This window comes from Drosophila albomicans, chromosome 2R, assembly GCF_009650485.2.
Source record: "Drosophila albomicans strain 15112-1751.03 chromosome 2R, ASM965048v2, whole genome shotgun sequence".
NCBI classification, from domain to species: domain Eukaryota; kingdom Metazoa; phylum Arthropoda; class Insecta; order Diptera; family Drosophilidae; genus Drosophila; species Drosophila albomicans.
In genome coordinates, this window is record NC_047631.2 from 2,298,226 (window position 1) to 2,309,655 (window position 11,430).

General features: G+C 37.2%; 1 protein-coding gene and 1 long non-coding RNA gene across 4 annotated transcripts; both read right to left on the minus strand.

The window, feature by feature from the left end:
* Positions 1–76: 76 nt before the first annotated feature.
* LOC127565891 (uncharacterized) lies at positions 77–944 on the minus strand. 3 transcript variants are annotated; one of them, XR_007955291.1, is made up of 3 exons: positions 912–944; positions 331–632; positions 77–267 (listed from the first exon to the last, which is right to left on the minus strand). It is a non-coding gene; the product is annotated as an uncharacterized LOC127565891 (long non-coding RNA). The 3 variants fall into 3 exon arrangements; XR_007955292.1 differs by lacking the exon at positions 912–944 and adding an exon at positions 713–868 and having other exon boundaries at positions 342–632; XR_007955290.1 differs by lacking the exon at positions 912–944 and adding an exon at positions 713–868.
* A 1,257-nt stretch (positions 945–2,201) lies between these two features.
* LOC117574971 (uncharacterized) lies at positions 2,202–11,356 on the minus strand. The gene is made up of 4 exons (XM_034259036.2): positions 10,933–11,356; positions 3,328–5,105; positions 3,128–3,272; positions 2,202–3,059 (listed from the first exon to the last, which is right to left on the minus strand). Exons 1-4 carry the CDS (start codon positions 10,990–10,992, stop codon positions 2,766–2,768), a joined length of 2,277 nt encoding a protein of 758 aa, XP_034114927.1. The 5' UTR covers positions 10,993–11,356; the 3' UTR covers positions 2,202–2,765.
* Between the last annotated feature and the right edge of the window lie 74 nt (positions 11,357–11,430).

The window sequence follows — 11,430 nt, forward strand, 5'->3', positions numbered from 1 at the left end:
GGAAAACTAACCATTTTTACGCGATTTTTTTTACGCGATTAGTGGCAGAACCAACAATCGCGTAAAAAAAGGACTGGGCGTATATGTATTCTTTATATTGGTTGATATAAATAAGATCGTCTGTCCATATGAATGGCTATATCTCAGGAACTATAAGAGCAATAATCAACACTTCTAAACTAGATTCTAGCTTCCGTATACGGTCACGACTGTTGACGCTGATTAAGAATTTATAAGCTGGGGTCCTTTTGCGTGTTACATACATTCCTATAGGTAGCGGGTATACAAATTATTAAGATTGCTTGAGAAATTCTAATGTTAATGCTTTACAATTTATTTACTTGCATTTTCTTTGGAGTTTATTTTCGCATTATTTTTTGACAGACGAATGTGGGACTCTTTCCACATTCTCTGTTTAAAATTTAATTTATCAGGGTTTCCATTGAAAAACCTCTTGGGAATCTTCGGAAGGTCTTGTCACAGCTTTCCGCAAATCCTGAAGACTCTACAGACCGACGAATAAATCGAAGGTACCTTGGTAGTACTCAAGTCTCTCATCGCTTCGTGGTGAAAGAGAGGCTAACTTCTATATTTATACCCGCTATACAACAGCCGAGACGATCCGTATGAAACTATAAGAGATAGTGAAAAACATTTTTTTGACAGCATTTATGTTTGCTCGCAAAAAAAGTTTTTTTTTTTTAATTTTTACCACGCCCACTTCCGCCTCCGGAAATTAAACAAAATGGAACAACAAGCTTAATTTTAAAGCTAGAGACAATTTTTTGTGTATATAATAATACAATAATACACAATAGTAATTGTGATTCTTGAAAATTTGGTTGCGATCAGATAAAAATTGTCGAAGTAATTCAAGAAATACTTTTGTATGGGAAAAAACACCTACTTACCAGGTGTCTAAGTTGCTTCGTCTGACAATCTGGTATATGGTACCGTCTATGGTATATTTTGAATGTGGTACTACATCGATATAACAAATACACCGTTTGGTATATTTTTAGTATATTTGTATTTTTGGTATATTTTGAAAAATACCGCAATATTTTGCTTTTATTCAAAATGGGTAGCTGGTATCTCACAGTCAAGCACACTCGACTGTAACTTTCTTACTTGTTACTATCACCCATTGAAAATGGATGGTTCCGGATGGTTCATATAATCGCAGTTAAACTGAAAATGCATCTTATGATACTTCCTTCTAATAGTTAAAAAAGTAAATTCAAGATGTTTAGATCAATTTATATTTCAGAGTACAAAATACATAAAATTTTCTCTAAAAATTATTTGAAATTTATTATTACATTTTTTTTTGGTTTCAATTGTATTGTACATATTGAATTTCTAACAATTATATACAAATTGTTGGTTTTGTCCAAAGTATGCACATTATACACATATAAATGTTTATACATACACATAATTTAAAATATATAATTGCTTAATTTCTAAATTATATCTATTCGAACAGATTATGCTGAATATTATAAAAATATTAATTGTATGACTAAATGAGATATAGAAATCAATATGGAACACAAAACGTATTAGTTTCAAATTGAGCAATGTAATAATTATTTACAGTACTTGCTCTTAACCCTATTTCAATTAACTTAAAAACTGTTTGTACTTTGTATATAAAATCTGAGGTCTTGTTTACGCTTACGTAAACTGAATCCTGAATATTCTGCTGTATAATCGTTGGTTTTAAGTCTTTTTAGTTATCTTTATTTGGAATTTTGACAATTCTTTTGGAATATTTGTAAAGATGCAATATTCACGGCCTGCTGCATTTTATTGTTTTATTGTATACCGTTTAAATGTACATTTAATATACAGCTATATTAGTATACAAATTCGACGTAAAAAAAAGTGTACATACCATATATATTTACATATGTTATATAATATATATCAAAGTTTTAATTGACTGCACTTTCAATCGATAATTGATTGTTTTTTTTAAAATATATGTATGTATTCATATAGAATATACTTGGTAGCAATTGACCAAAAATTTGTGTGTTAAATACTGGACCGGCAAGTTTTGGGTGGTGATCTTTTTTACAAGTACGCCAAAAGGGCGTAAAATTCGAAAAAATTCAATTTTTTATGTACATTTAACAAAGAATCGAAAATTGAACTCATCTATGTATTTCCTATTTTTTTGTCAAAAAAGTTAATGTTCCACTTGATCTGAGCAATTGTCATAGGATGTTTTTTTTTTTGTCTTTTTTACACACTTGCATTGATATTATTAAAGATAATCGTCAGAAGTGATTATATCTAACATAAATTAATAACAATTTCTTTTCATTCGAGATCAAATTCGAAAATATTATCATCATTGTCAAGAAAATGGAAAACAATATACACAATGGGAATTTAGACAATTACATCGTATGGATTGAGGGTGGTCCCAATATGTCAAAATTATGAACTGAACTTTAAAATGTTGCGTCAATAGTGGAAAGGGAGCTCTTACAAGTTTAATGTTTGATTACGTAAACATTTATTTGACTTTACTGCATTAAGCTACGGTGCGAAAACTATGTTCTAAACAATTAAATTGAATAACAAACTTATTTGGAATCAACAGAATTGATAGATATTTCATGTTCACACAGAAATCAACTTAACATTAATTAAGCGTAACTGACGGGAGTTCCCTAAAAAGTATATCTAACACTAGTGCGTACAGAATATACTTATGCTTTAAATAAAGTGTACGCTTCTAATTTGTTCCTTTATATAATTCGATTTACCAGTGGCATTTTTCTACGATTGTACGTAGGAAGCTGTTGTTGCAACACTTGCTGCACCTTTACCTTTTGACCATACTGCTGCTCCAACTCGCCAGCTGGCCCGATGGCATAGTTAATGTCAAGACGGGCACGCTTCGGTGACTGGTAACCATCGTTGGCATTCAGATCTGCCGGATTGAGCTCAATTATACTTGACGATTGATCGATGGCAAGAGCGCCTCCACGTACTATCTGCTTATCGTCCTCAATATCAATTGCATCGTACAAATCGTCGACCTGGATAGAACCGATGAGACGAAATTATATATGTTTTCTTTTAATAGCAAGGAAAGTCAGTTACGCACCCCGATCTCAAAATCAGTCCCCTTCTGGGCGTATTGGGGTATTAGCTGATTGTTTGGCAGATGATTGCTTAATTGATTTATTTGCTCATACTCATGTACCACGTGCTCGTCCTGGGCGTGATCCTCTTCCTCGCTATTTGCCCAGCTGAAGAGAGCGATTAAATATGTGTAACAATATAACAATATTTAATTTGACTTACTCAACATCATCATTCTCTTCCTCTTCGACAAGCATAGCATCGATTAGAGTATCATCAAAATCATGTTCCTCCAGGTCGGATGATTCCTCGATCTCAGATTGTGAATCTAACTCTACATCCGAATCGGCTGAGCCATGCTTCATTTCCCCACGTTCTAAGGCGTCAAGATGCTCCGGATAAACCATTGCACCGCGAATTGCAGCGGGATCCTTACGTGACCATTTTTGTACTTCCTCGTCCATCTTACAGATCCGTTCGGGATTCATAGCCCAACGACAGCCTTTGCGCTGATTACCATTTGTTGCTGGACGCTCAATTTTCTCAAAGCACTTGTTGAGCGACAAATTATGGCGAACGCTGTTCTTCCAACCACTCGGCGCGTTCTCAAAATATGGAAAATGCTGGCACAGAAAACTGTAAATCTCCGAGACGGGCAGAGAGCCAGCACGTGAATTCTTCAGCGCCAGCGCAATGAGGCATGAATATGAATAGGCGGGTTTTGGAAATACGCTGCTCAACGTTGACTGCTTCGTTTTCTGTTGTATTGCCTTAACGCTGACATTAGCATTGGCATTGGAATGGATATTGCAATTGTTGATGATGTTGCTGTTGCTATTACCCAAAGGCGTTAGGGACAACGGTGACGACGATGTGGTAGGTCGACCCACAGTAGAGCCAGAGGTCGGCGATGGAGACCCAATACTGCCCTGCAAATGCATTTGTTGATGAGGCGAGTGTACTGCTGACGCGATGCTCTTAGGTGCACTGCCTCGCTTGGCCACGGCCCCGGCGTGCAACGTTGTCATGTTTTGCAATGGACTCGCCTCTCGATCGCGCTTAAGCAAAATGTTCCCATTTGATGTGAGTGGCGCCCCACTAGGTGACTTACTGGAAGTCTGCTGCTTCAGTTTGTTGTAAGTGGCGCTGTTGGCAAAGGTTAATCCACCAATGCCGGGTCCCAGTTTTATAGTGTTCGAGACACCACTGGAGGTGAGCAGACTATTACTACTTTTGGCAGTGCTCTTTGTCTCGTCCACGCTCGACTGTAATCCCTGAACCTTACGCAATTCCGTGCCCAGATCCTTGCGCACCGCATCCACAGCCGGAGAGTTACGTCGTTGCAGCAGGCCAGTCATGGTTGCCGTGGTTGTCGGAGCAATTACAGGCGACGATGCAATGGGCAAGGCAGAGGGGATCTGTTTCGGTATGTGGGCCATAACTTGCTCTCTGCGCAAGGATCCAGCGCTGACCTTCATCTGTGCTGGTGAGAAGGTCAAATGCGATTTATGCTGATCGCATGGTGAAGCGGGTGGAACAATTACTGATGCAGAGCCGCCTCTGCCCTGTGTCGAGGACAGCCCAGCAGCTCGGTTTTTTTGCGGTGATCCGGAGGCCAACATCGAACTCGAGCTAGTGCTCGAGTTAATTAAAGGCATCACAGAAATGGGATTCACACAGGCACCCACATCAGCATAGTAATCAGTGGTTGACCAAAAATTTGCGCATGATCCCATCCACTTGGCTGTGGGCGACGCATGCAACGCATTGCTGGCTAACAGAGTTGCATTTGCATTGTGGGTTAACGATGACGAGGACAAGCTGTTGGCTGTATTAGTATTGCTGTTGTTGATGGCCGAAATGGACTCTAGGGCGTAATCGAGCGAACTCATCTCACTGGAGCTGCCCACGACGTTGGCAATCTCTGCCCTGATGTCCACATCCAGCATATCCTGCATGGAATCCGACACATAAAAGTCCAATGAAGGCCCAGCCGCATCCTACCAAAGATGATAATAGAAAATCAATTAGTCTAATTACATTAGCCAAATACATCATACTATTTACTTATTATTCTTTAGATAGATTATAATAAAACGTAGCATATAATTAAATTATAACTATTACAGCACTTATAAAAGACAAATTATTAACATGTTGATTTACTGTACAAAACGACATAATGTGTTTATCGCTATTCTGCATACCAATACGATATTCATGCACATGTGTGTATGTATGTACATATACATATATCAGCAGATACTTTTCCTTTTTTTCACGTGCTGCAACAAGGTGATGAAAACGAAGGTTAGGGGATAAGAAGCAGGACCAATGTTCAAACCAGTTTTATATTGGATGACAGGCAACCACCGCCAGACATGAGCACACAGGCATATACAAATATGAAATGAATTTGTATGTACAGCTGCATTCACAATAATAATAATAATAACAAACCTAACAGAGTAGAATAACCAAATACCAATCTTGACCTAATATTTTATCGTTTATACGACTGGAAGAGTTTTTGCATTATATATGTACATATGTATAATATAATAATAATGTGACGCAAACTATAAATGTGTAAATATGCAGTATTGGGACTCTCAGGAAGAATGAGAAGGTCAACTTAAACCGGATATACATAAGCACAACGGAAAGATTTATGTGCAATTACAAGCTATACAGGCAGCTGCAATCTACACTCACTTTTACACACAAATATTCAACCTAAATGTAAATATATGTACATCGAAACATAAATATGTTCATATGTATGTACATATATGTATATATACGCAAATAGGATTATGTATTGTCGTTTAATAAAACAGTCAACGAAAAAGGACGTTTAAAACTTTACATAGTAAATTTCTCGCAAATACAGCAATTTGAACATAAACATATACGTATACATATGTACATACATCAGATTCATCGTTGCGTGCTAAAAGCAACCACTCATGAATGTGTTGCGGAGCAAAAAGTGTTGCAGCAACATTTTGCTTGTCACTAACAGCGAACCAACATGGGTGCCAGTTTAACAGAGAATAACAAAAGAAAGGGACAGCGTATAATACATACAGCTGGAAATTTTGTATGACCACCAGTGATACCAACTTAGCTATTTAGCATCTATATTCAGAGTTTTTGAATTATGAACGGCGGAAAAAATTGCATTTGGATTAGCAGGCTAGAATTACAGTTTCGTAAATTGGAAATTGATTTTGTTACTCATAATAGACCAAAACATTAACTTTAAGTTGTGGTAATCTAAGCAATTATTTGAAATTAATTCGATATCAAAATAATCTGCCTTTTCCTTTGTCCTATGTGACTTGAAAAATATACAATTTTTTTTTTTTTTTTGATACAGCTGCGCTTACATAGTCTGTACATATCAGCATTTCCATTGAAATCGACGGAGTTGGCAGTAAAATCGACAGCAACAGTCTCCTCATCAGCAATAACAATACAAGCACAGTAACGCTTGTGTGTGTGTGTGCGGGTTTTATTCACAGCAACGAACGTGAGAACCAGAGAACGGGCAGCGACGTCGACGACGTCTGGTTTATGTTAAGGCGGTTGAAAAGAGAAACCAACAGCACAGAAAGTCTGCTGCTCTTTGTGGTGGAAACATAGAACATCGACGGCGAAACAGCAACACACAACAGAGTGGTCTGTTAAGCGCTCAAGCAGTACAGTTGGCAACAAAACATTTTGCAAATTGAAACATCAACAGAGCAGAGTTGAAACTGAACTGAGCGTTCCATCTGACTTTGAGTGAATTTCTCGCTGTTGCGGAAACTTGAAATCTGCTACGAAAAGGGTAGTATTTACTTATTAGCAGTATGCTGTCGCCACATGTTGATATGTATGTACATGTTGATGGAACATTGTTACTACCTTTGTACTGAGTATACATACATACATACATGTGCGAGGTTTAGGTATTAGGCGCAAGTTTTTGCATGCAGACAGCATAAAAAAAAGAATAAACGAAAAAGGAAAGCGACTGGCGCCTGTTACTTGCCAGTGGGCGATTGGCGACGAAAGGGCAAATGGGGTTGATAGGCAATGTTTGCTTGTCCTTGGATACATTCCAACTCATTGACCCGCCCCTAGATCTGCTTTGTGCTAAAAAAAAATCGATATAGACAAAGCTAAAAAGGCCTCATTATTGTTGATAAGTTACATAATTTAGCAGGATATCATAAATATTTGAAAGCTAGCGACGTTGATGTTGGTCACTTGGCATTTTAACTTTTTTATCAGACATATGTATTTACGTCCCCATACAACGTAAAACTTGTGTGTGGCCAGACTTTGAACAGATTTAAAAACTATTCTATTGAAGGCTGTTGCAGAGTAGAGAATCCTTAATCGCATTCCACAAGCATACCAGTTTAAATACCACTGTGGACTCTACTCGCTTTCGGCTTATGCCATGAAGGACAGTTACTGTAGCCATGGCTGTTTTTGTTGTCAGTTGAAACATTAATTGAGGTACACAGCCGGTGTTGGAGCAGCTGCACGCTCTTGTTGCAACAGTCATTTGGTTTTTTGTCAAGAAACGGTTGATTCAACCAATATATATGTATATATATTTTAAATGTAATTAAATTATAATATATCATAAAATCATATCATATCATAAATTTATTTTTAATTCAATTTAAGAAACTAAGTAATTATGAAATAATTTTCATGCACACAGAAAATTAACATATTTTCAAGACTGTTTTTCATTGTAACTACACTTTATAGAAAGGAGTGCATTATAAATAGCATTATACTTCGACCTGTTTGATGTTTCTTCCCTATTGATCAATTTCTTGTGCAGTTAAATATTATTTTATACTTAAGGGTTGTAACTCATCTCTGTGTATGTATGCATTTTACATTTTTCCGATTTATCCGTCTGTCTGGCAGTCTAATTGCTGTCTACATGCCTATGTTCTGTATGTATGTGTTGGTGTGTTCTGATAACCTTTGCCTAGCAGAAAATACCAGGCAGCTGCAATGATGAACCTCGGGTGTCGTTGCTGTTTCTGACATCACAATATGAGAAAGCTATATACATATATGCGCACACATAAATACATACGTACTTTATGAGAACTATTTTGACTTCAATGAATACTTGGAGGTGAGATGTACATTCGGAAAGAATACGGAAGGCAAACTTCCTGTAATTAATTGTAAGTAAACTGTTACTTGCTGTACTTTTTCTTGTGTGGCAAATTTTTGTTCTGGATTTCTAGCACCTGCAGAAATTTATATATACATTTATTTAACCGGGTTCATTGTTAATCTCCGTTACTCCTCCTCTCTAGCTTTTTGGAGAACCTTAGAAGTAAATAATAATACTACTATAAAAATAGTGTTTAATGCAAAACTGCACGACACCCTCGCATACACATAATGTAACATACCTGAAAGGAATACAGACTTAGGTCCCTTTCGAGCCATGCTAAGGCTTAATAGCAGGGAATAGCAAGGAAGTCTTGACAATGCAGCTGCTGCAGCAGATGTCTGATGACCTCTTTATGCTGTGCATCAAGGCATGGAAACACACAAAGAAGGTAGAATACTATTGCCATCTCTCTCTGTTTCACACTGTTGCACCCTTGACAAGAAATTCATGCCCTACACATTACTCCTGGGGTTCAGCATTGTGCATTTTTGTGTGTCGTTTGAATGATAGAAATTTCGTTGTTGCCTGGTAATTCCTTTTAGCTGGATATGCACGATTTATGGGCCAAGCATCGGCATCTGCCATATATTATACATATCCTTTGTCGTTGTTGAATCTTAAATGTTACTTCAAACACCTCAGGTTGCAAGACATTTCTTTTTCATGCTGCCAGAAAACTGGGACACGAATTCCAATCATTGTATCGGGACCATTATCACCATCAAGATGACTAAAAACGAAATCCCGCCAGACTTATATTTTATGCCAAATATCTTTCCCGTACCTATGAACGCCCATTTGTAAATTACTTTATGATCATTTCGTTTATTTGGATCCTTAGATTTTGTTGCTTGCGTGTGTCGTTGGGAGTGGTATACAGCTGGGCGCTCATATTCAAGCAACAGACAGAAATCTGCCGAGTACGAACAGCGACATGTTGCCTTCTCATATTATGATTGCTGTTGCTGTATGTAAGTGAGATTGTATGTATAGTTGTGGGTGTTTCATTCACTCAAAGTCAAAGTTGCTGGTGGTCGTGGCGCGACTCGTTGAACTTTGAAGATTCTGCACTCGCTTCGGCTCGACGAGAGTGAGAGATACTAAGAGAGAGGCTGGAGCGGCCGGCTAAGCAAAAGCTTTTGACGTACATATTTACGTGTGCATACACAGAGAGCAGCTTTGACTCCCCCTACCATCTTACAACTTGTAGCGTTTCTGACCGGCGTTTCACATAAAAACATTTTCCTTGTTTAGTCCACACACACACATAAACCTTGCCCAAAATGAATTTAAACGCACTTGTGGCATATGTACATACATTTGTATACCGTTGAGTATTGTAGATTTTGATTAAAATTGCTTTAACTGATGACACCACGTTAACAAGGACATTGCCTGGTAACTAATAATCAACAACATTCAACAAACCTGCTTTTCATAAAAATGTATTTAAGTTTATGTACATGTATTATGTATATGTATTATGAACAATCATATGGATGTGCAAACAAACAGATAAGCAACAAAAAACAAAAATATCCGCGATGAGGCATACGTTTAGCCTTTAAAATGTTCAAGTCGCAAAAGCAAAAGATGACCCAAACATCAAGACAAACCAAGAGGCAAACAAGGCAGCGGTTTAAAGAGCCAAAAAAAAATCAAAGCCGTACATAGAAATTAACATGTTTGTATCTACATATACATATATGAGCAAATAAACATAATTCGTTTCCATAAGTAAATAAACTTCACTAGCTAACAGAATGCTGAACTGAGGTTGACATCGACTTGATCAACGTGTTCGACTCTGTTGTTGCTGCACACTTTTTAGTTCACACAACAGAGGACTGGACTGTTGTGTAAGCATTAACATCGAAAATTCCCTCGGTCTCTACACAAGATTGTAGCCGAGTTAGTAACCAAAAGATAAAGACAGAAAGCATAATGTACAAACAGAATTACGAAAATACTTTACATTTAGATAAATTTAATAGAATCTAATTATCGGAATGCCAATACTCAGCGGAACTCTTCCTGTTACGACTACTCGCCTTCGTTAATCAGCATTTCCAATAACTGTGATGAGTTAAGAGCAATTTTAAAGCACAATGCTTGCAAATAAAAACGCGCTCACCCATACTTGTACATATTTACATGCATACATATACTTTACAGTGGAAGCCACTCACGCGGCGAACTGGCGAATTGAAATTTAAAATGGAACGTTGGTTTTGCTTTTGAGCGAATTTGCGGCGAACAGACATGAACGAAGCAAAGCTATAATGCCCCATTCAACAGGGCACCACAACTTGGCGACAATGCTTAGGGGAATGCAGGTGCAGAAATACCAGAAACAATTCTGTGGAGAGCTGCTGCTGCTGACTGAGCTGCTTTGTCGACTGTGGCGAATTCTACACTAAACGAACGTTACGTTTTTGAATTAAACGAATAATGGTCATGATTATGAGCTATTTTAATCATGTATGCGTGTACGCGGCCGGTAGAGCAAACAAAAAAAAAATAAAATACAATTTTATGCCTCCTCTAGTGTTAGCTTAATGTATATATATTATACATTGGTATTTATTGGTAATATTATAGTTATTAAGTATTAATGTACTTACCGCATATTTACTGAAGAAACCTTCATGTATATTGCTTGAATAATCCTCTAATTCAAACATACTGCAGACAGACGTTTGACGTTCAATTTGCAATATAAACCTTTGTTTTGATCGACTTCCCTTTTCCACCTTTCTTAATTCCTTTTAAACTGTGTGCGATTGTATTTGTGCGTGTGTGTGAGAGCGTAAGAACAAAAAACCGTTGTGCGTTCAACAAAAACAACAAAAAATTAACCGTTCATTAGTCGGTAATTGATGCTTTACGATTTAATTGAAAATTAACACTTTTGGAAAATATATAAATACTTGTGTTTATAATATCGGCACATTTTTTTCATATAAATTCAATATTCCCAAGCGGAAATTATAAATACACCAAATCATAAATGCGCGTGCCGCGTAAAAACGTCCTCTTCGGTCGACGTTGTTGTTGCATTTGGACCGGGGATCGCGTGACCGCAAGTTGAATTTAAAAATGCCCTATATTACGGCACAGAA